The sequence below is a fragment of the Schistocerca serialis genome, chromosome 1 (assembly GCF_023864345.2).
Source record: "Schistocerca serialis cubense isolate TAMUIC-IGC-003099 chromosome 1, iqSchSeri2.2, whole genome shotgun sequence".
NCBI lineage: Eukaryota > Metazoa > Arthropoda > Insecta > Orthoptera > Acrididae > Schistocerca > Schistocerca serialis.
The window spans coordinates 1,180,320,148-1,180,345,718 of record NC_064638.1 but is presented as its reverse complement, the minus strand read 5'-3'; the positions used below and the strand labels follow the sequence as shown (position 1 = coordinate 1,180,345,718).

Here is a 25,571-nt window from a genome sequence, read left to right as displayed (position 1 = left end):
ATTGTGTGTATGAAATTTGGTGTTTCGTGGTGGCATCATCACTCTAATCTCCAAGCGTGTGCTTCCCAGCCTCTGAATACACGATTTTATCGAAATCATGAATTTTTGAAGTACGCCTAGAACGGATTTATCCATCATGAAAAATTGTTCAAACTATTTATGTAGTGACTTCTCTGTAAACATGATTTTATCTTTGCACAAAGTTATTGGCCTTATGGTTTAGTATATCCAAGCCAAATAAGAAACGCAAAAATTTAACTAAAAAAATTGCTAAGGCTTACGTGACCACTTGTTGACAACTGCCTATTGGCTTCTGTCTCGGGTTCTTCAGCCAACGTTTGACTGATGATTTCTCTGACGTTTCGGCAGAACGAGTGGCTGCCATTGTGAAAGCTTCATCCTCCATTGCTGGTGGAAGATGAAAGTCGAGCTCGCGGCCGTAGATTTTATGTACCTGGCGCGCCAATGTTCAATGGATTTACGTGGTCATTTCCGGTGCGGTTCACCTCTTGCTACATCAAACGGCCGTTCGCTGCAACGCGGGAATCCAGGATCCGTTCACCTTGAGGGTTTCCTCCTTCCTGATGAAGTCGTTGTCATGTTTGAGTGTTTCTATAGCTTCTCTGACACGCGGGTCTGATAACTCTTATCTATAGCGAGAACATCCGTGTTGACAAATTTTACTGTATTGTCGGTCTCGGCGAAATGAAATATCGGAAAAATAAATGTTGGATACAGCGTTTCTGCCATACATTCTCAGAGTGACGGACAGACTCAGCCGTATAATGCGCAAACACGGCGTTAAGACTTTTTACAAACTGACAAAGAAGATCAAAGAGTGTCTCAGATCGGCAAACGAGTAAATGGATCCACGTGCAGTGTCGGGAATATACCGCATACCGTGTACATGTGGCAGAGGTCATGTTGGAATGACACCAGTATCACCGAACATAAGCGTCATTGCAGGTTTTGGCAGGTGGAGAAATCGGCCGTTGCGGAACGTTTCGACCCCTGTACTGGGATCTTCTTCAGGATGTTTCGGCGTCCACTATTGCTAGTATCCTGAAGAAGATCCAGGTACAGTGGTCGAAACGCAACTATTTTAGAAGGAAATATGACGTGGCCCTGCAACCCAGAAGATTTTAACTTTAGGCTATTTACAACTTGTCCAGGAACTAAAGGGTGGTTTTTAGAGTCGAGGGGCACGAAAGGGAAGCAGTGGGTAAGAAGGGAGTGAGACAGGATTGTAACCTATCCTCGATGTTATTCAATCAGTACACTGAACAAGCAGAAAAGGAAACCAAAGAAAAATTTGGTGAGGGAATTAAAGTTCAGGGAGAGGAAAAGGAAACTTTGAGATTTGCCAATGACATTGTAAGTCTGTCAGAAACAGCAAACGACTTGGAAGAGCAGTTGAACGAAATGGACAATGCCTTGAAAGGTAGCGTATAAAAGACGAACACCAACAACAGCAAAACAAGGATAATGGAATGTAGTCGAATAAAATCAAGTGAAACTGAAGGAATTAGATTAGGAAACGGGACACTTAAAGTAGTAGATGAGTTTTGCTATTTGGGCAGTTAAGTAAAGGATGTTGGCGAAAGTTGAGAGGATATAAAATGTAAATCTGCAATGACAAGAAAGGCGTTGTGCGAGGCCGACCATGTAGTAAAATTCGCCGACGCGGAAGTTCTCGCTGTAGAGAACACTCAGTGTTCAGAGAAGCTATAGATATATACAAACATGACAATAACTTCAACAAGCAAGATGAAAGCCTCAAGGAGAACGGATCCAGATTTCCCGTGCTGCAAGGAGCGACCGCAAGGGAAGAACCGCACCGGAAATGACCATGGAAAAGCCCTTGGACATTGGAGCGACATGTACATATCATCTGCGGCCGCGATCTCGACTCCAGTCCACCACCAGCAATGGAGGGTGAAGCTATGACAATTCCAGGCACTCGTGCTAGCGAAACGCGAGAAAACTCATCAAACAAACGTCGGCCGAAGAACCCGAGACATCAGCCAACATGAAGTTTGCCAAAAACCTGCTTTGCTTTGTGTTGTGCGTTACTCGTTTTTCTTGTCTTATTATGCAATGAATGAAGATGCTGCCCCAGGCGCATGAAGGGATTTCAAGTACTACTCTTCCTCCCCCACAACAATCGGCGGTGGCCACCGTCGACTGTGTGTTTAGCTTCCGCGTTAAGTCCAAACCTAGGGCGTAAGCTGACAGCTCTGTGGATGGCTGGTGGAACTTGTTACCCCGCATCTCGCCGCTCCACTCGGTGGTTTAAAGTTGTTGATGAGTTTATTACAAATCTGTCACTGTTGTAGTACGTACATTTTGGAGGTTTGTTTCGAACTGACAGGTGTATTCTCATACCCAAGCTACGGAGTCTGCACTGAAAGTTCCTGATTTTAATGACAACCATCTAAAACTGGCAACACGTGCATCACACCGTGACGGTAGACAAATGTCACAGGGTACATACGTCACTATACAGGGTGAAAAGTATTTAAACCGACAAACTCTGGGAGGTTGTAGGGGACATCAAAACAATTATTTTTCCCTAACGTCATTTTTTCCTATGAGGATTATTTAAACCGGTAGAGGAAGACCGTCTGGCGACAAATTAATTAAACCAACAAACACTTTTTCATTTTTTATGACCTAGAGACAACACGTTAACACAACCCAATTTCAATTACAGTAGATTTTCAAAAATACCTCCATTGACACATAAACAAAGGTTACACCGTCGGATCGTGTTCTGTCTGACACGGGCAAAAACCCCAGGAGTATCCTCAACAGTTCCTGCTGCTGCTACTATCCGGGCAACCAGATCATCTTCTGATGCAACAGGGGTTGCGTAAACAAGGTTGCGCACCTCTTCCCACACAAAAACGTCCAGAGGGGACATATCTGGGGATCGAGCAGGCCATGGCACAGGACCACCTCTGCCAATCCACGTTTCTGGGAACCGTCGGTCCAGGAATCGACGCATACGACGGCTAAAATGTGCCGGCGCCCCGTCATGCTGGAACCACATGCTTTGTCTTCTAGGGAGCGGGACGTCTTCCAGCAATTCTGGCAGTGCTCTGGCGAGAAAATTGTAATAGTGCCTGCCGTTTAATGGTCTAGGTAGCAGATAGGGCCAAATTAAACAGTCCCCAACAACACCGAAGAAGAACCACACTTGATGAGAGCTAGTAACTGTGGCATGTGGGTTATCCTCACTCCAAACATGCGAATTGTGGATGTTGAAGACTCCATCACGGCCGAACGTTGTTTCATCGGGAAACAACACAGAGGATGGAAATGTAGGATGCATTTCACACTGTTCCAGGTGCCACTGCGAAAACTGTGCTCTAGGTGGATAATAAACTGGTTCCACGTTGTGGACACGCTGTAAGTGAAATGGACGTAACAATTGCTCTCGAAGCACTGTTCTTACATTCATTTGATTCGTCCCCATCTTACGCGCAATTGCACGAGTGCTGATTGAGGGATCCCGCTCCACATGCTGCAAGACTGCTTCCTCAAATTGCAGCGTTCTTACCGTGCGATGGCGTCCCTGTCCAGGTAAACTGCTAAATGACCCGGTCTCACGCAGACGTTGGTACACAGCAGCAAAGGTCGTATGATGCAGGATACGGCGATTAGGATATTGTTGTTGATAAACCCGCTGTGCAGCTCCTCCGTTATGGTGCACTACGTATTACGCACCAGCCATATCAGTGTACTCGCTCCAGGTGTATCCCTTCATTAGTAAACAGAGACAATGCACTACTACACTGGTGGACAGCAGTTGCCTACAACTGAAGAGCGTAATACGCCCTCGAACAACTGAAGATCGAAATACGGCCTCTAACAACTGAAGAGCGTAATACGGCCTCCACCGGTTTAAATAATCCTCATAGGAAAAAATGACATTAGGGAAAAATATTTGTTTTGATGTCTCCTACAAGCTCCCAGAGGTTGTCGGTTTAAATAATTTTCACCCTGTGCAAGTGAGAATCAAGTCGAAGTTTTTTATGCGCACGGGCGGCTGCCACGTTTAAGTGTCCTCGCTGTAGACGACCGAGGCTACGAAGTCGATGGTGTGGCGAGGCGACCTCACAGCTTGTCGCGCGTGTACCACTTGTTGGCGCGTGCGAGCGCGTCGGCGGCCGAGTACTTGGGCTCGTACTTGGTGCAGAGGGCGGCGCGCAGGCGCGAGAAGAGCACCACGGAGTTGAGGTAGGCGACGGCGGCGCGCGGCGACACGGGGGCGCGCAGCTGCAGCAGCGACAGCGCGCCCTCCAGCGCCGCGGCCAGCAGGTAGGCGAGCGGCGCCGGCAGGTACAGCGACGTGACGCGCACGCGCAGCCGGCCGTCCGGGCGCGCCGTGACGCGCGCGCAGAAGCGCAGCAGGTCGACCGGCGGCGTGTCGTCCGTCGCGAACAGGGGAAGCCCCGCCGCACTCAGCACGGCGGGCTGCGGCGACGCCAGCGCCCGCGCAGCGCACACCAGCGCCCACGCCGCGTTCCCTGCACACCGCCCCACACACGCTAGTCTGCGGCTCTAGACTTACGCAAAGAAATAGTACTGGAACGTACAACACGTTCATACATTGTTGACTGGAAACGGATTTAGAAATGGTGGGGACTACTGAACTTCGGTGGCAGGATGAACGCACTACAGGGTTGCAAAGAGAAAGGAAAAACTGGTAGAATCTGACCTCGGCGAACGTCGGTTTGGATTCGGGAGAAGTGAAGGGCCGCATCAGGTAATGCTGAATGTAAAACTTCTCGTAGAAGATAAGTTAAAGAAAATGAAACCTACGTTTACATCTACATCTACATTTATACTCCGCAAGCCATCCAATGGTGTGTGGCGGAGGGCAGTTTACGTGCCACTGTCATTACCTCCCTTTCCTGTTCCAGTCGCGTATGGTTCGCGGGAAGAACGACTGCCGGAAAGCCACCGTGCGCGCTCGAATGTCTCCAATTTTACATTCGTGGTCTCCTCGGGAGGTATAAGTAGGGAGAAACAATATATTCGATACCTCATCCAGAAACGCACCCTCTCGAAACCTGGACAGCAAGCTACACCGCGATGCAGAGCGCCTCTCTTGCAGAGTCTCCGTAACGCTATCACGCTTACCAAATAACCCTGTGACGAAACGCGCCGCTCTTCTTTGGATCTTCTCTATCTCCTCTGTCAATCCGACCTGGTACGGATCCCACACTGATGAGCAATACTCAAGTACAGGTCGAACGAGTGTTTTGTAAGCCACCTCCTTTGTTGATGGACTACATTTTCTAAGGACTCTCCCAATGAATCTCAACCTGGCACCCGCCTTACCAACAATTAATTTTATATGATCATTCCACTTCAGATCGTGCCGTACGCATACTCCCAGACATTTTACAGAAGTAACTGCTACCAGTGTTTGTTCCGCTATCATATAATCATACAATAAAGGATCCTTCTTTCTATGTATTCGCAATACATTACACTTGTCTATGTTAAGGGTCAGTTGCCACTCCCTGCACCAACTGCCTATCCGCTGCAGATCTTCCTGCATTTCGCTGCAATTTTCTAATGCTGCAACTTCTCTGTATACTACAGCATCATCCGCGAAAAGCCGCATGGAACTTCCGACACTATCTACTAGGCCATTTATATATATTTTAAAAAGCAATGGTCCCATAACACTCCCCTGTGGCACGCCAGAGGTTACTTTAGCGTCTGTAGACGTCTTTCCATTGAGAACAACATGCTGTGTTCTGTTTGTTAAAAACTCTTCAATCCAGCCACACAGCTGGTCTGATATTCCGTAGGCTCTTACTTCGTTTATCAGGCGACAGTGCGGAACTGTATCGAACGCCTTCCGGAAGTCAAGGAAAATGGTATCTACCTGGGAGCCTGTATCTAATATTATCTGGGTCTCATGAACAAATAAAGCGAGTTGGGTCTCACACGATCGCTGTTTCCGAAATCCGTGTTGATTCCTACAGAGTACATTCTGGGTTTCCAGAAATGACATGATACGCGAGCAAAATACTGGTATACTTAGAGAAAGTTTTTACCATGTTGACTGGAATGCACCTTTTGAAATTCTGAAGTTAGCAGAGGTAAAATACAGCAAGCGACATGCTATTTCCATGTCAGTCTCCAGACTTTCGTGGCCGTTGCCACTAAAGTTTAAATCTTTTGGGTTGTTAGGCCACATCATATTTCCTTCTAAAATAATCAACGTTTCGACCCCGGTGCTGGGATCTTCTTCAGGATGTTTAGGCGTCCACTACTGCTAGTATCCTGAAGAACATCCAGGCACAGTGGTCGAAACGCGATTATTTTAGAAGGAAATATGACGTCTCCAGGCAACCCAGAAGATTTTAACTTTAGGCTATTTAAAACTTGTACAGAAACCAGAGGGTGGTTGTAAGAGTCGAGGGGCACGAAAGGGAAGCAGTGGGTAAGAAGGGACTGAGACAGGGTTCTAACCTAGCGTCGATGTTATTCCATCAATACTCTGAACAAGCAGAAAAGGAAACCAAAGAAAAATTTGGTGAAGGAATTAAAGTTCAGCGAAAGGAAATAAAAACTTTGAGATTTGCCGATGACATTGTAAGTTTGTCAGAGACAGCAAACGACTAGGAAGAGCAGTTGAACGGAATGGACAGTGCCTTGAAAGGTAGTATATAAAATACAAAAGGACCAAGGATGATGGAGTGTAGTCGAATTAAATCAAGTGAAGCTGAAGGAATTAGATAAGGAAACGGGACACTTAAAGTAGTAGATGAGTTTTGCTATTTGGCCAGTTAAGTAACGGATGATGGCGGAAGTAGAGAGGATATAAAAAGTAAATTTGCAACGACAAGAAAGGCGTTTTTGAAGAAGGGAAATTTAGTAACCTCGGATATACACATACCAAAAAAAGTTTTGCATCACCTCGGCTCCGTGAGTTCCGGAACTTGTATAGAAAATTTGAATACAGATCAACATAAAAATCATGCCCGCGCTGCTCATAAAAACCAAACATTAACTGTTGTACCACCATACACGAGACCTTATGAGGCGGTGGTCCAGATTGTTGTACACACCGGTAGCTCTAATACCCAGTAGCACGTCCCCTTGCTTTCACGCATGCCTGCATTCGTCGTGGCATACTATCCACACGTTCATCAAGGCACTGTTGGTCACCAAGGCACTGCTGGTCCAGATTGTCTCACTCCTCAACGGCGATTCGGCGTAGATCCCCCAGAGTGATTGGTGGGTCACATCGTCCATAAACAGCCCTTTTCAATCTATCCCAGGCATGTTCGATAGGGTTCATGTCTGGAGATCATGCTGGCCGCTCTAGTCGAGCGACGTCGTTATTCTGAAGGAAATGATTCACAAGATGTGCATGATGGGGGCGCGAATTGTCGTCCATCAAGACGAATGTCTCGCCGATATGCTGCCGATATGATTGCACTATCGGTCGAATGATGGCATTCACGTATCGTACAGCCGTTACTGCGCCTTCCATGACAACCAGCGGCGTACGTCGGCCTCCCATAATGCCGCCTCAAAACAACAGGGAACATTTCACCTTGCTGCACTCGCTGGACAGTGTGTCTAAGGCGTTCAGCCTGACCAGGTTGCCTCCAAACACGTATCCGACGCTTGTCAGGTTGAAGGCATATGCGACACTCATCGGTGAAGAGAAATTGATGCCAATCCTGAGCGGTCAATTCGACACATTGTTGGGCCCATCTGTACCGCGCTGCATGGTGTTGTGGTTGCAAAGATGGACCTCGCCATGGACGTCGGGAGTGAAGTTGCGTACCATGTAGCCTATTGCGCACAGTTTGAGTCGTAAGACGACGTCCTGTGGCTGCACGAAAAGCATTATTCAACATGGTGGCGTTGCTGTCAGGGTTTCTCCGAGCCATAATCCGTAGGAAGCGGTCATCCACTTCAGTAGTAGCCCTTGGGTGGCCTGAGTGAGGCATGTCATCGACAGTTCCTGTTTCTCTGCATCTTCTATATGCCCGAACAACATCGCTTTGGTTCACTCCGAGATGCCTGGACACTTCCCTTATTGAGATCCCTTCCTGGCACAAAGTAACAATGCGAATGCGATCGAAAGGCGGTAGTGACCGTCTAGGCATGGCTGAACTACAGAAAATACGAACCGTGTGCCTCCTTCCTGGTGGAATGACTGGAACTGATTGGCTGTCGGACCCTCTGCGTCCAATAGGCGATGCTCATGCATGGTAGTTTACATCTTTGGGCGGGTTTGGTGACATCTCTGAACAGTCAAAGGGACCGTGTCTGTGATAGAATATCCACAGTCAATGTCTATCTTCAAGAGTTCTGGGAACCAGGATGGTACAAAACCTTTTTTGATGTGTGTAGATTTAAGTGTTAGGAAGTCCTCTCTGGAAGTATTTGTCTGGAGAGTAGCCGTCTACGGAAGCGTAATGTCGACGATAAACAGTTTAAACAAGAAGAGAATAGAAGATTTTTAAATGTGATGCTGCAGAAGATTGCTGGAGATTAGATGGGTAGATCACATAGCTAATGAGGAGATACTTATTGGAATTGGGGAGGCAAGAAATTTGTGGCATAACTTGACCAAAAAAAAAAGGGATCGGTTGACAGGAGAGATTCTGAGACATCAAGGGCTCACCAATTTAATTTGGAAATTTGTGTGTGTGTGTGTGTGTTTTGAGGGGGGGGGGAGAGGGGGAAAAAAGCGTAGAGGGAGACGAAGCGATGGATACAGTAACCAGATGCAAAAGGATGTGGGTTGCAGGAGCTATTCGGAGATGAAGAGGGTTGCACAGGGTAGTGTAGCAGGGAGAGCTGCATCAAACCAGTCTTCGCACTTAATATCGAAACAGTATAAAGTAGGCTTTCACGGCATATGGTTACTTCACTAAAAGCTATGGAGCTGAGAGTCCGCAGTCGATAGAAAAAAAGCTATTCCCCGATATTCCGTCCCCAATATTCCGTCTCCGCCTGCGGGAGACATCTTCGGAGGTAAAACAAATTCTTTACCAAGGGCGTGCGCTCGTTGTCGTAACAAGGCTTCATGTCTCGGTTTTTGCAGTTTACGCACTTTTGCGCTTTGCGTGCATCTTTCTCGTATTCGGCAATTTTGACATCTCTTTCGGGTGTGTGTCATCACGTTTCTCAAAACAATTTCATTTAACTACTCTTTCTGCTCCATTTCACTATCGCAGCAGGTCCTCGGGTGGTCCTCAGAGCTGCATAGAGGGCATCGCCATTCGTCACGTGATGCCGATTGTGTGATTATCTCTGGCTGACGCTGTCGTTCTCCATTAAAAGCAAACGATGATCATTCTGTTGGCTCAAGTCTGCATCTACATCTACATGTATACTTCTCAGGCCACCTTGCGGTATGTGATGAGGGGTATTGTGTATATCACTGTCCCTTCCCCCTTTTCCTCTTCCGTATGTAATAAAATGGAACACCTACAGCCGTCCGTACGATATTATTTATTATATCCAGAATGATATTTTCACTCTGCAGCGGAGTGTGCGGTGATATGAAACTTCCTGGCGGATTAAAACTGTGTGCCGGACCGAGACTCGAACTCGGGACCTTTGCCTTTCGCGGGTAAGTGCTCTACCATCTATTTCTATCTCATTTTTTTCTATATTGTTCGCTGAATTTGTTCGTGGAGGGCGTCCGATGACACTCGTTCAGGTCGTTCGGTGATACGCCTACTCATTATTTTTTTTTTATTAGAGGGTAGCTAAACTCTCTGACCGAACACGCTGAGCTACCGTGCCACCATTTTTTTGGTCGGTATTGTTCGTTGCGTTTGGTCTGGCCGGACGTCGCAAGACATCCGTGCAAGTTGATCGTTGAGTCCTTTACTCATTTTCTTTTAATTACAGAGAGAAAACAGCCCTCTGACCAAACACGCTGAGCTACTGTGCCGACTGACCATCTGAGCTACCCAAGCACGATTCACGCCCCGTCCTCACAGCTTTACTTCCGCCAGTATTTGCGATATGGCTACCAGTTTCGGTGCTTCAGTGCAACATCTTCAGGTCTTAACCGACGCCGAGAGATTTAACTGCAGTCGTATACACGATCCATAAGTGGCCGTCATGTATTAACTGGTTTTCGCAGACTACCTGTAACAACGATATTGTCAATCCAATCATGAACCACCACCTCAGCTTAGTTGCTAGTTGATGATTGGGGGGACAATATTGTTGTTACAGATAGTCCGCGAAAACCAGTTAATACAGTAGATGCTGGCCGCTGATGAAGCATGTATACAATTGTAATTAATTCTCTCAGCATCAGTTAAGGCCTGAAGATGTTGCACTGAAGCACCGAAACTGATAGCTATATAACAGATATCATCGTACGGGCGGCTCTAGGTGCTCCATTTTATTAAGTAAGTGAACGGCTGAAGTCCCTCAAACTTCCAATCACATGGATGGACATACAAAAACTTTTCCGCTTACAGTCGCGAATGGTTCACAGGACGAAAGATTGTTGATAGGCCTCCGTCTGGGCCCGAATCTGTCTATTTTTCTCTTCGTGGTCTTTTCGCGAGATATACATGGAAGGAAACAGAATACTGGTCGACTTTTCTAGGAACGTGCGCTTTCGAAAATTTAAACCACAACGCGATGCACAGCGCCTCTCCTGTAGCGACTGCCTTGAACTTGGCTGAGCACCTACAAGAGGCTATTGCGCTTAATAAATGAACTTGTAGCGAAACGTGCTGCTCTTCTTTGGATCTTTTCTGTTTACTCTATCAATCCCGTCTGATACGGGTCCCTGACTGAAGAGCAATATCCAAGAATTGGTCGAATGAGAGTTTTGTAAGCAAGCTCCTGAAGACTCTTCCATTGAACCTCTGCCTGTTATCTGCTTATGTGGTCGTTTCACAGAAATCGCTCCTTACGCATACCTACGAAAGTAACTGCTTTGAGTGATTTTCGTCAATTCCGTAATCATACAATAATTGGTATTTCCGTGTATTAATGCCTAATACATAACATTTTTTGTGTTGAGGGCCAAATGTCAGTCCCTGCACCAAGCGTCCATCCTTTGAAGGTCGACATCCGTTTTTTATGTAACTTAACACTTTTCTTTTCTGTTAATATTATTTTGGTGTTTGTAACTCTATGTGAACTGTCCCTGCATGCGCGCACGATAATGTATTGCATTTGATAAAACGATCGTCTCACTGAATTTCATTTCATGGCTGGGGCCGATTTGTCAGTATGTCAAAAATGGCTCTGAGCACTATGGGACTTAACATCTAAGGTCATCAGTCCCCTAGAACTTAGAACTACTCAAACCTAACTAACCTAAGGGCATCACACACATCTATGCCCGAGGCAGGATTCAAACCTGCGACCGTAGCGGTCGCGCGGCTCCAGACTGTCGCGCCTAGAACCGCTCGGCCACCCCGGCCGGCGCCAGTATGTCCTCGGTGGCAGTTCCTTTTCTGTTTGTGTAAATGAGTGTTAACACTTTTTCTTTTTTCAATGTATAATTGCTCAAAACTTCAAACGATACCCCAGTTGTCGCAGGTGGATGCAACACATCTTAAATATTGTTCTTGGTGGGTCTAAGGATCGTTTCAACACCACAGTTGGCCAACACTTTGCCTGTGCGATCCACAATCTCTTTAATTAACGAGAAGAAAACTTTCCCAGATGCCAGCCGTTGTTCATTATTATTTATTTCTCTCTTCTTGGACGGAGTGCTCTATCCACCAGCTAGCCGAACAGGAAATGAACTACCGCGTGGGGTTACTGACTAATTGGCTCTAGCAGAAAATGTTTCCCGAGGTAGAAGACAAGAAGTAAAATTCAATTAGAGGAGCATTTTAGCAAAAGGCAGTGCTCCATCATGCGTTGAGTTATAGAGGGGTCATGGACATTTACAAACAGCGTAACAACTTTAACAGAACAGAAATTGTTAAGTGAGATAAAACACAGATTCCGACGTTGTGCCAGCATTACACTCGAGTTACTCTCAAACGGGAACGATGACATCACAAACAAATAATCACGCAATTGGTATAACGTGACGAATGGCAGTCCCTCCATGCAGTTTTATGAAGTCGGGGATCGCTCGTGCCCTTGTGGCAGTTGCTGTCTTATCTATGAAGACGTCACGCACAGATGAAGACGAAACGACAGGGAATAACTTTATACATCAACCAGGGCCTTTGAGCCTGGAAGGTTTGACTAAAAGATTACATTGTGTCTTCGAGATTAAGTAACTGATTATATTCCTTCACTTCTTCTCATACTTTTTACAGCTCATGAACATTTCACAATGGTATAACTGACTTCGAACAGACAGGAGCATATTCAGACCGCTAATACATAAAAAGAGGAAACGGTGAATAATTAGACAATCTACGAAATCTGCCAAGTAATCACGTAGTGCTAAAAAACAATAAAATTATATTCGAAGGTAAGGCTGCACAGTTGCAGATTAGTTCTCATTCGTCTTCGTTATAAGTTCTGTGAAGAAAGAAGGCTGTAAATGTTTGTGAGTTGTTGTGACTTTGTGAAACTTCTTACCTGCTTGGTTATATAATTTGATTAAATGAAACCATATGGTTCCAGAGACCTTTTCATCTCTCAAATATCTATGATTTATACATGCAGGTTGAAGCGACGAATGGAAATGTGTACCATGGCTGGGATTGGAAACCGGGTGTCCTGCACACGAGGCAGATGCGCTAACCACTACACCACCCTGCCACAGTGGCTGTGCAAAATTGCACGGACTCCCCAGCACGCATCCCACCTCAGTCCAAATTCCCACTCACACCTCAGCCCACATGGTATTTCCCAAAAACTCGCACAGCAGTGCAAGGCTCTCCAACCGTATTGGAATAGCACCTCAATATCGAATAAAACGTGGGATCCTTCCTAAAACCCAGGCGTAGGTGCGTTTATCCCCCCGCCCCGCTGACAAACAGAAATTATGCGAAATGAAAGCAGCTGTCAAAAGGCCAATGAGAGATTCTTTTAACAAATTTGAAAGCAATATTTTATCTGCAAATTCTAAAACTAAACCCCTACAAATTTTGGTCGTACGTAAAATCTATGAACTCTACAAATAACCTTCTCTTGCTGACAGTATGGGTAATGAAACTGTTGATGATAAACAGAAGGCCGAAATTCTAATCCTAGCTTTCAAAAAGTCGTTTACGATAGAGGACTGCAGCACCATTCCCCCTTTCAATTATCGAACAAACGCAAGGATGGCTGACATAGTGTTTAGTGTTATCTGGGGTTGTAAAACAGTTAAGATCCTTAGACGCTAGGAAGGTATCTAGCCCAGACGGTATCCCCGTAAGATTTTATGTTGACTATGCTACAAATATAGCACCACTCTTATCCAGAATCTATCAGAGATCCTTGGAAGAGCGGATAGTTCCACGGGACTGGAAGAAGGCCCAGGTCGTAGCAATCTATAAAAAGGGTAGAAAATCATCGAATGCACAAAATTACCTGCCAATTTCCATGACATCGATTTGTTGTAGAATCATGTAACATATTTTGTGTTCTGACATAGTGACCTTTCCAGACTCTGAGAAGCTCATCTGCAGAAACTAGCACGGTTTTAGTAAACAGCGGTCATGCGAGACACAGCTGGTCCCCTTTGTGCATGATATATACAACAGGCTCTAGATACCGGCTCCCAGGTTGATGCCATATTTCTCGACTTTCGAAAGGCGTTCGACTCAGTTCCGCACTGTCGCTTGCTCCAAAAAGTGCGCACTTACGGTCTATCAGATGACATGTGCGACTGGATAGATAGTTTTCTAACAGGAAGGGAGCAGTATGTCGTCCTGAACGGGATGACTTCAACAGAAACTAGCATAACTTCAGGTGTGCTCCAGGGCAGTGTAATAGGTCCGTTGCTTTTTACTTTTTACATAAACGATTTGGTTAATGGTATTGACAGCGGCATTAGACTGTTTGCCGATGGAGCTGTAGTCTACAGGAAAGTAGTATCACACGAAAGTTGTGAACAAATCAGTGAGGATTTGCAGAAAATAAATGCGTAGTGTAAAGACTGGCAGTTATTTGCCAATATTAGTAAGTGTAACCTACTATGTATAACAAGGCAAAAATCCCCATTCATGTACGAGTACAAAATAAATGCTCAGTCTTTGGAAGCGGTAACATCTGTCAAGTATCTGGGTGTGACTATTGGAAATGATCTCAAATGGAATCATCAGATTACACAAGTAACGGGCAAGGCGAACTCTAGATTGCAGTTTATGGGTAGAATCCTGAAGCGATGCAGACCTTCAACAAAGGAAATAGCTTACAATACGTTAGTTCGTCCAGTCTTATGAGTATTGTTCGTCTGTATCGGACCCTTACAGGTTGGGTCTGATTCAAGAGATTGAGAAGGTCCAAGGAAGAGCGACAAGATTCGTGATTGGCACATTTAGCCATTGCGAGTGCGTTACAAATCTCATAGAAATTTTGAAGTGGGACACACTTGCAGATAGACGGCGCGCTAAGCGGAAGGGCCTGCTCACTAAATTCCGAAATCCGATCTTCGCCGAGGATGTAGAGGATATATTATTACCATCAACTTTCAAATCGCGCAATGATCACCATTCATAGATAAGGGAAATTAGAGCTCGTACTGAGGAGTTCGGACAGTCGTTTTTCCCTCGCGCGATCTGCGAGTGGAACAGACGGGGGGAAATTTGACTGGCGAGAATTGTGTCCTCCGCCACACACGGCTTGGTGGCTAGCGGAATATATATGTAGAGATGTAGAAACTTATGATTCCAGGGATCTTTTCATATCTCAGACATCGATGACGTTTGTATGCAGAGTGAAGCGATGAATCAAAATTGTGCAAAGCCACTGTGGCATTGTGGCGTTGTGGTTAGTGCATCTGCCTAGCGAGCACGAGACCTGGATACGAATCTTGGTCTTGGTACAAATTTTCATTCACCACTTTAGTCCGCGCATAAGGTGTCTGAATGATGAAAAGGTCTCTGGAACCATATAGTTTCATTTGATTAAAGTACCTACGCTTGAGTTTTAGACTGGATCCCCCGATTTGTTCGATGCTAAGGTGCTATTGCAATAAAGTTGGAGAGCCTCTGCATTGGTGTTTGAGTTTAGAAGGAATGCCAGTCGGGCTGAGATGTGAACGGGAATTCGTATTGAGAAGGGAGGCGCGCTAGGGCAGTCTGTGCAGCTGTGCAAAGCCACGGTGCCTGGGTGTCATAGTGGTTAGCGCATGTGCCTAATGAGCTGGAGACCTGGGTTCGAACCCTGGCCATAATCCAAATTTTCGTTCATTGCTTCGGTCAGCATCATTTGATTAGTGTATAGTCAAAGCTAAACTTTGAATGACAATCTGTTCAATGTTTTTATGTTCATGATGACAAGGTGTTCTGATGTTAAGTTTCAAAATTTTCGCCACGTTCATGTACAACAGAAGAAGCAATTTCAAATTAATGTTGTTTCACGTATTCTGAACGTTGCATTTGTTTCTGTGGTCTATTGCCCGAAGCCATTTAAAATCAATTAAAAATTAATAAGGTAGTAAACAATTGACTGTATACGATAAAACTGCTTTCCTTGTTTCTTTTTTTTTCGGTGGGGATGAAACGCTTACACGTGACAGGCTGTTGCGGAGAGGTATATCAAACCAGTGTTCAGACTGTAGACCACAAAAATGACACTAAAACAACATTATAGAAAAGAATATACCAAAACACACAAAGATTGATCCCAAACTGTGTCCTCTGTTGCGGTGCAAGAATAGTTTCCCAGTACTTCACAGATTTAGACTGTAAATCGACGCTGATCACTGTAAACGACGCCGTTCCTTGGACTGCGAGCATTTACAGAGTTATGTCGTAACTGGTTGTTGTGAGGCGGTACTCCTGTGCAGTTGTAGGGAAGCAGCCTACTCACGATGTAGTAAATTCACATCAGTTTCCATTGTGTGCAAGCCAGTCTGCTGTAACTAGCTCTGACGTCATAAATGTTGCGCAATACCTTAAAAATCAAGCACATGAACTAAAACTTTTCTAGCATGTCAGAAATAATACTAAATTAATGTGTGTTAAATATCAGTTTGATAACTTCAGCCATTTCCGAGATTTGGACGTTTTTCTGGAAAAATCATTGGCGCAACAGAAAAGAGCTAGAGACTTCAAAATTTATATTTAGATTCATTTTTCATAATGATTTAATAAAAACAGTACTTTGGATTTCACATATTAAGACTTTAGTGGAAATTCATGATTTTGTGGTTTTCATCTCAAAACTGAAGGAAGCAAGATAGATTAAGTAGGCTAGTAAATAAGGCTAGGATTTTTAGATTTAAATAGGTTGGAGGTCCGCTATGATTATGAAGATGTGTAAAGTTTCTTTTTAATACCTATAAAATTATAGCGATAGCGGATCTCAACAGGGCCAGTTCAGAGCTCATCTAGTGCGTGCAGGGCAATTAAATTAATTCTCTCGCTCAAAGTATTTAACTTAGCCACGTCAAAATTTTATTATCAATACTTACCTGCGTGCTGAATGCACGTTTAAATTAAGAGCTTCTTCGGCCATCAGCCAAAGAAGCTATAAATTATTATGTAACTTGTAGTGGTGCGTTACTAGCCCAGCGGCTAGTCGGGAGAGCGGATTTAATCAGGCGTTCCCTGAGCCGTCCGCACCGCGGCTTTATATATAAGAACACTGCGCGAGGAAGCAAGGCCCCAGTTCTCTCCAGACGCTGAATGACACGCCATCTGTGTCGGTAGTCGCGTCGCATCAGTGTATCTGCTACCACCAGCCTCGGGTGCCGTATTAAGTTACTAGAGATACGCGGAACCATGAAAACATTTCATGTGAAGTGTTATTTCTGGAATGATTTTCATTATCTAGTTTCAGTTTGCGTACTGTCGTATTTTCACGTGCCGTCGCGGGACAGACATTCTACCAAATATTTAGCATGGCGTTTGATGAAGTATTTTCATCAAATTATGGCGAGCATTCTTTTTAACATTTGATTCGGACATTTATAGTTGCATCAGCGCATTAGACTCTGAACTGTTCTGTTAGTTAGGTTGTAGGGATACTTGTGGTTTTTATTAGTGAATTTCAGAATATACTCAACTATTTTGGAAAACTGTTTTTGATTAGAAATCCCGGACAATCTCCTAATTCCTCAGAGCTATAAGCTGCAGCTATAAGAACATTCTCAGGTAAAGTGGGCACTAGGATATCTATTTACTGGCTCCAAGTTTTATTAAATCACTTTCTGGGGGTCACGGAGTAAATAGAGAGCCAGTGTTGAGAACGGCAAAAGACAGCAATAACAACATTCAAAAAGTCAGAAATGTTACAACATTCAAACAAGGATATGCAGTAAATTATTGTTACAAACTTATCCGCCGCCCCACACAGTGGCGGAGGCGTGTAAACGAGACGTACCCACGTAGGTGACCTGCTGTCGGCCCCCCGCCCCCGCAAGCAGCGGCAGCCGTCCGTCGCAGGCCCGCGCGACGCGCAGCAGCGGCGGCAGCAGGTGAGGGTCCAGCTCCCCGTACAGCAGCGTCGGCCGCACCGCCACCGTCCTGAGGACGCCGCCTGGAACACGCCCCGAAACGTCTTCATCTGTACTCTGAGAATCGCTGCTCACACATAGCACTGGATGTTAAGAGAGTCCTTTCAGCCTTGGTCATGAACTAAATGCAAAAGGTTGTGCTCAATAAATCAGAGAACATCCGAAAGGAAGAAAATTATAATTACCAGAGAAAAAAAAAAATCACAATGGGAGTCCCGCAGGGCTCAATTTTGGGCCCACTCCTACTCCTCATGTATATGAATGACAATCCACTTCACATTCAACAAGCAAAATTCGTACTTTTTGCAGACGTTACTAATGTTGTAATAAATCCCATTAGAGAGAAAGCAACAGAAGAGTTGGTAAATGATATTCCCCAAAGAATTATTAAGTGATTCTATCAAAATGGACTCTCACTAAATTTTGGAAGGAAAACACGCTACATTCAACTCCATACAGCAAATGGAGTCATACCAACAACTGTTGTAGCACATGAGCAGGGCCGACGGCGGTGGCCACGCGGTTCTAGGCGCTGCAGACCGGAACCGCGCAGCTGCTACGGTCGCAGGTTCGAATCCTGCATCGGGCATGGATGTGTGTGATGTCCTTAGGTTAGTTAGGTTTAAGTAGTTCTAAGTTCTAGGGGACTGATGACCTCAGATGTTAAGTCCCATAGTACTCAGAGTCATTTGAACCAACGAACATGAGCAGGAAGTGGGGTAGAATGCTCCAAATTTTTGAGTGTACATTGTGATGAAAACTTGGAAATTTGAACTGGAGGTAGTATATTACTGAATTTCTCAAACAATTAAGTTCATCTGCTTTTGCTCTTCCTATAGTTGCTAATCTTGGAAACAAACGTATCAACCTCGCCACAAAAATGGTTCAAATGGCTCTAAGCACTATGGGACTTAACATCTGAGGTCATCAGTCCCCCAGAACTTAGAACTACTTAAACCTAACTAATCTAAGGACATCACAGACATCCATGCCCGCGGCGGGCTTCGAACCTGCGACCGTAGCTGTCGCGCGGTTCCAGACTGTAGCGCCCAGAACCGCTCGGCCACTCCGGCCTGCCAACCTCGCGACTCAGTAATGTCGTACGGAATAATTTTCTTGGGTAACTCATCAGTTAGAAAGAAAGTATTGATAACGGAGAAGCGAGCAGTAAGACTAATATTTGGTGATCACCCACGTAAGTCATGTGAGTACTTCTTCGCGGAGCTAGGCATTTTAACTGCGCCGCCAGAATACAAATATTCGCTGACGAATTTCGTCACAATCCATCACAATTTGAGAAGAACAGCGATGTACATACCTACAACACTATAGGGAAAAATGACCTTTATTACCCACTGTTCAGGCCGTCAGTGGTTCAGAAAGGAGTTCAGTATGCAGCAATAATAATGTTTGATCATTTGCCCAATAACATAAAATGTCTGAAATAGCAAAGCAAGTTTTAAATCTAATTAAAATCTCTTTTCTCGGACATCTTCTATTCCACTGACGAATTTCTACTCAAAAATTACCTATACAACCAACTCAACAAAAGTTTGAAATATCATAGAGTTTACTACAGTGACATCTTGTAGTACACCCAGTGACATTTGCACAATACCTTATTCCTTCTGAAAACCAGAACAGTTTCGGTTAGTTACAAAAAATCATTACAAAACAAAGAAGGCTCTCTCCTGAGTGTACATCTTAAAAACAGTGAAAATCTTTTATCTTATGATGATGATTATCAGTCTTTAGTAGTGAGGATGTCCTCCGCGCATGCGGATGAGTTCTTCCATTCTGCGAGGCCAGCTCTGGATGAGACCATCAAATTTACCTTGGGATATGAAGTCTCACTCCACAGTGGAAGCTTCAGTGACGTCCTGAAGATTATCTAGTGGACTCTGACATTGTGCAATGGCCACCTTCAATAGATGCAGTGCATGCCTAGTTGCTCTCACATCTGGGGACTGTGTTGGGCAACTCATTCGGCTGATGCCTCTTTGAAGATACCGAGACGCTGCTAGAGTACAGAACCGTCTTGCATTGTCATCGGCTAGGATGAAGTTGTCACCGCCTTTACGTCCGTAGGGCCTTACAATCGTTTGTAGGATCTCTTCGAGGTATCGGGGACCCGTCAAATTGCTGTAGATGGGAATTAGATAGGTACGCCGTCCCATCATTATTACCACCCAGAACGTTATACTTCCACATGTAAACGGACGGACTTCCTGAACGTATCGGCGTCCCTGGTGTCGTCTAGCGCTTCTCCAAACCCCAACACGTTTAGTGTCCGGTCCAAATCAATCTTGGTGTCTCAGAAAACGTGACAGTACTCCATTCTCCAATAAACAATGTTTATGTGCAAGCGCTCAACTCCTTCGATTGCGTCGGTTCCGTTGTTTCAGTGCGAAACATCTCTTGGGTCTTCTGGAATGACGCCCACTCTGATGCAATCTTCTACGCACTGACTGGGTTGAGATACGAATCACTGTTGCCTGGGAGAATCATTTCAAACGTTTCTGGCCGCTGATGTGGGGCCCTTCGAGCAGATTGTTGCAGGAAACGATTATGCATTGGTGTCGTCGTACCAGGACCACCGCAGAGAGGTCTATCGTCCACATTTCCCGTCTCTCTGTACCGTCTCTCCGTACTTTTCTCGCACCTTAGACACACCACTTTGCGTGACATACAACCGATCGGCAACATCTTACTGTGTATGACCTCCTGAAAGTAAAGCCACTATCCTGACTTTATCAAAGTGTAGTATGCCGCTACGTGGCATGTTTCTGCAATGCAGAACACAAACTGAATGAAGCTGTTGTTGACATTGGACTGCTCGCGGTGTGCCGCTGCCGCAGCGGAATGTTTATGTGACTGAGAATCGACCAAAAAGCATGTCAGTAGTGAACATTGTCCAGTGTATGCTCTCTAACTAGATAATTGCTGAAGAGCCTGTGTCAAAGAGACCTCTAGTGTCGTTGACTACATTTACGATAGTATTCTCAACTTTTTATTGAGCAGTATATACCTTTATTTGCAACTTCTTGAAGATCTTGCTGGTGTGAACACCACGTTTGAGCCAAATGGAGTGCTTCAGAGACTCTACTCGCCAACTTTTTTCTTGAGTAATGGGATACAGTCACCATGATATCTTCACCATAGTTTCTTAGTTAGTCATATGTTCCATAGATCATTCGAACGATTCTTTCATCGTAATGATATGGAACGAGTCAATTTACCGGATGTGTGTGCATGATCAGTGTCAACATTAATGAACACATTATTATTTTTAGTCTTACTGATGTAACTACAATTAACTTTTTTTTACTGGCTACGAGTTTTCAAGTAGAAATTCGTCAATAGGATTAAAGAAGTTGTCCAAGAAAGAAATTTTGTATGTAAGTGTGAGTGTACTTTAACAAGACCTACGACTCCACATGCATGCAGACTTTCTTTGAGGCACTAATAAATTTTATTGGAGAAATCTCAGAACCATTCGAGACACACACAGGGCTCAGACAAGGAGATACTCTCCCACCGCTTTTATTGAACATGGTCTCGGACAAAATTATCGAACAACTGGGAGAAAAAGTAAAAGGGTTCCAGTTAGGAAGAACACTTGCAAACAAGACAATCATAACATGCCTGGCACTTGCAGATGGCCTGGCAATACTCAGCAACGACGGACAAGAAGCACTCGAATACTTACATGAAGTCTCTGCCGAACACGTTTACAGATATCGTAGGAGAAAACACAGTACATGGAAAGAAAAACCAACACAAAAGCCATGAACACAAAATAAGGAAAGGTTAACAGTGTGGAAAAATACGGGTATTTAGGGGAACATATACAAATAGGACGATCATGCAAGGCATCCAACATGCAACAGATAGAAATACTACAAGACTACAAACAGTCATCAACCAATGACAATAAAAGAAACATTCCAAGACAGGCAACACTCAGGGACTACAATACATCTGTACTGTAAGAAGCACTTCACACTTCAGAAAGAACTACAATCGAAGCATCAGAGACAGCAAAGGACTTGGATGAGCAGTTGAACGGAATGGACAGTGTCCTGAAAAGGGGGTATAAGATGAACATCAACAAAAGCAAAACGAGGATAATGGAATGTAGTCGAATTAAGTCGGGTGATGCTGAGGGAATTAGATTAGGAAATGAGACACTTAAAGTAGTAAAGGAGTCTTGCTATTTGGGTAGCAAAATAACTGATGATGGTCGAAGTAGAGAGGATATAAAATTTAGGCTGGCAATGGCAAGAAAACCGTTTCTGAAGAAGAAAAATTTGTTAACATCGAGTATAGATTTAAATGTCAGGAAGTCGTTTCTGAAAGTATTTGTATGGAGTGTAGCCATGTATGGAAGTGAAACGTGGACGATAAATAGTTTAGACAAGAAGAGAATATAAGCTTTCGAAATGTGGTGCTACAGAAGAATGCTGAAGATTAGATGGGTAGATCACATAACTAATGAGGAGGTATTGAACAGAATTGGGGAGAAGAGGAGCATGTGGCACAACTTGCCTAGAAGAAGGGATCGCTTGGTAGGACATGTTCTGAGACATCGAGGGATCACCAATTTAGTATTGGAGGGCAGCGTGGAGGGTAAAAATCGTAGAGGGAGACCAAGAGATGAATACACTAAGCACATTCAGAAGGATATAGGCTGCAGTAGGTACTGGGAGATGAAGAAGCTTGCACAGGCTAGAGTAGCATAGAGAGCTGCATCAAACCAGTCTCAGGACTGAAGACCACAACAACAACAACAGTTGTCACCATCTGGATCAGCGAGAAGGGGTACTTCGTACCTTGGTACACGGGGCACATATCGTTTCTGACACTGAGACTTTGCCAGCTGAGCTGTCCCATCTTGAAGTTACATTTCGTCAAAATGGCTATAGTGATAGACAGGTTGAACGTGCGTTGTGCTATCGACCAACTGTACATCGGGTGACTGATGATAATTCTGAGTCGACACCTAAGTCTACTGCCTTTTTGTCTTACGATCTTCCAACAAGATCGGTCCTATTTTACGGAAATACGATGTGAAATGTGTTTTCCGACCTCCATCTAAAATTAGAGCGCTTTTGAGTTCTGTTAAGGATGATCTTGGTCTGCGTAAGGTGGGTGTATATCTTATTTCTTGCAGCTTCAGCATGGCATATATTGGTCAAACTATCAGGACCGTGGAGAACCGACGCACTGAGCGTAAACGGCACACACGATTACAGCAGCCAAGTAGATCCGCTATTGCCGAACATTGCTTCGATACTGGTCACCCCCTGTTATATAATAACACTGAGATATTGGCATGCACGTCCAGCTATTGTGACAGTGTTATTAATGAGGCAGTTGAGATTAAATCAGCGAGCAACCTCGTTAACAGGGATAGAGGTTTTTGTTTAAACTCTGTTTAGGATCCGGCTCTCTCCCTTGTCAAAAAACAGAGGGACAGAGTCAATGCTACCTCACCTGTGAATTCGTAGTCTCACTATCGATAGCTCTGACTTTGGTGGCAATAGTGTTTAGTGTTAGTTTTATTTTTCCTGCTTCAGTCAGAAAACCGAGGTTTTAAATTTGCTTGTACGCCGCCTGTCCGTTGCAGTTTGCCTTGAAAATGGTGGGGTGTTCTTCTGCCGAAATATCGGCGGTCGCTGAAAGTGTTACCTTGCTGAATTGCTGGAAGTTATTTGAAAGGATTATCAGAAAATGCCGAATAATGGTCTATGGACACATACATAGAATGAACTACAACAGACACACAAAGAGGATTTTTGATGTAAACAGCTCATTAAAAAACAAATTTACTTCAAGAAATAGAAAGAGAATTAATTCATGCTGGAAAAATGGGAAATGAAAGAGATAAATTGAGAAACAAAACTATGAACATTAAATTTGAAGTAAAAGAAAGGAATAAAACTAGGAAAATAAGGAAGGAACACAGTCAAAGAATGAAGAGATTACAGGAAGAGAAAACGAGTAAGGAAACATAAAAAAATTGAATAATCATGTAACATTAAAACTGAACACTGCTTTATGGACAAACACCCATACCCCTCTTCTTTGTTTACTTTGGATGTTTTTAATTTTATACGTTTTTTTCTTTTGCGCTACAACATCAAGGTTCCATATTACAAAATGTAATCAGTAGTGTAATTTAAAGCTATTCTCGTTTATACTTCGGTCTCAGTTGCACATTCTGTAATAAATGATATGTTTCGATCTCTTTGGATCATTTTCAGATCTAAAACAAAGTAAAACTAAATGTGCACTTGCTATTATCTTACAATAAGCAGAAAAGAACTGCACATAATAGAAGAATTTACCAATATAGTTGCATCAGTCACCTGCTATGTCTATGTCAGAAACTCATATGTGAATATTGTTACAAAATTTATATGTGGTGGAAGTAGAGGGAGGGGAGGGAGAAAAATGGAGAGAAGAGTAGAAAATGGAGTGAGGTTGATTGTGGGAGGGAATGAGAGCAGGGAGGGGGAGTGACATGGATGTCATGAGTTTAACAGGAAAGGGTCTTATCCTGAAATTATGAAAAGTATAGCTATGAAAAAATTCTCGTTAAAATATTAAAGAATATATGTGGCGCATCAGCTGTCACAGCGTCCTAGCAGCAAGCCAGCTCGCACTCTGGCTTCTGTACACACCATAAAACCGTGTTCCATACAACACCACTCAGCAGAAGCAAATGCAGTTAACCAAACCGTCTCGTCCTGTTCTCTGTAAGGATAGTTGCTGCACATAGTTTCACTTTTATACTTTGTTGCTTTAAACTTCTCATGTTCGTATACTTTCAGTATTTTACATTTTTAAGATTTAGTGACACTTAATTCAGTTCTAGCTACTTCACGTAATTCCACTTTTATAATGTTACTATTTTATGTCTCTTACAATTTAAACATCAGTTATTCAATATTTTTAATATTCTAATGTGAATTTCTTTTTACAATTTCAGTTTTTACAGTTTAATATAAGCCCCATATGGTTTTATACTTTCAGCGTTTCACACCGTTAACCTTTTAAGACATTAATTCAGTTTTAGTTAGTTTATATTCCACCTTCATAATCTGGAATTTTATGGCTTTGGATTACACTTTTAATGATTTATTGAAACATTTTTACATAGTGTTACTTTGTACAATTTTACTTTAAGATCCTCTCTTCTTAAACTGTAACTCCAACCCTTCGTACCCTGTTTACTCTCTCCCAACCCTCCCCTACCTGCATTTAACTGCCTTTTATAGTTTACAAACCCATTCTTCTACACTTTTAATATTTTAATGCCGATTTTTACCTACAGTGATAAATCGTGCTTTTTATAATTTAACTCTCTCTTGATAAACTTATGACATCCCTACCACTCCTCACCCCCCCCCCCTGCTCTCTTCCCCTCTCCCAGTCACCCACACTCCATTTATCCATCTTTTCCTCCCCCTTCCCTCCCTTTCGTCCTTTCGCCTACTACCATCAGATGCCAATATAAAACACTGACTAAGATTGAAAAACACAGTACTCTGATATTAGGTTCTGACTCAGACACTTTAGGTTAATGACGCAACTACATATGTAAATTTTACATTTACGTACAATTGTTTTCTTCTTGTTTTAAGGTAGTAGCACATATTCAGTATCATTTTGTTTTAGATCTGAGGATGATCTAAAGAGATCGAAACAGGTCATGTATTAAAAATGTGTAACTGAGACTGAAGAATAAATGATAATTGTATTGAATACTAACACAGTTGCTCTTCTCTCATGGTAAATGTGTCGGCTAAAATATATAATAGAATTACCTAAACTATATCATGGAATTTACGGCTATATCCGCCAAATCTTTTAACTTGAGCGTTTGTAGCGACCCTTTTTTCTACCCCGACTTCCGTATCCTTCATGAAAGTAGGAATGTTAATTTATATATACATTGACT

The 25,571-nt window shown here is 43.7% G+C and overlaps 1 protein-coding gene across 1 annotated transcript in view; it reads right to left on the bottom strand.

Moving 5' to 3' along the window:
- Positions 1–4,061: 4,061 nt before the first annotated feature.
- The window catches only part of LOC126456481 (3 beta-hydroxysteroid dehydrogenase/Delta 5-->4-isomerase type 1), a 276,435-nt gene continuing 254,925 nt past the window's right edge, over positions 4,062–25,571 (bottom strand). The window contains exons 6-7 of the mRNA XM_050092235.1: positions 17,473–17,628; positions 4,062–4,532 (exon numbers count right to left, since the gene is read on the bottom strand). Of these exons, the coding sequence (XP_049948192.1) occupies positions 4,120–4,532; positions 17,473–17,628 (569 nt within the window). The 3' untranslated portion in view covers positions 4,062–4,119. The remainder of the gene's footprint in view (positions 4,533–17,472; positions 17,629–25,571) is intronic.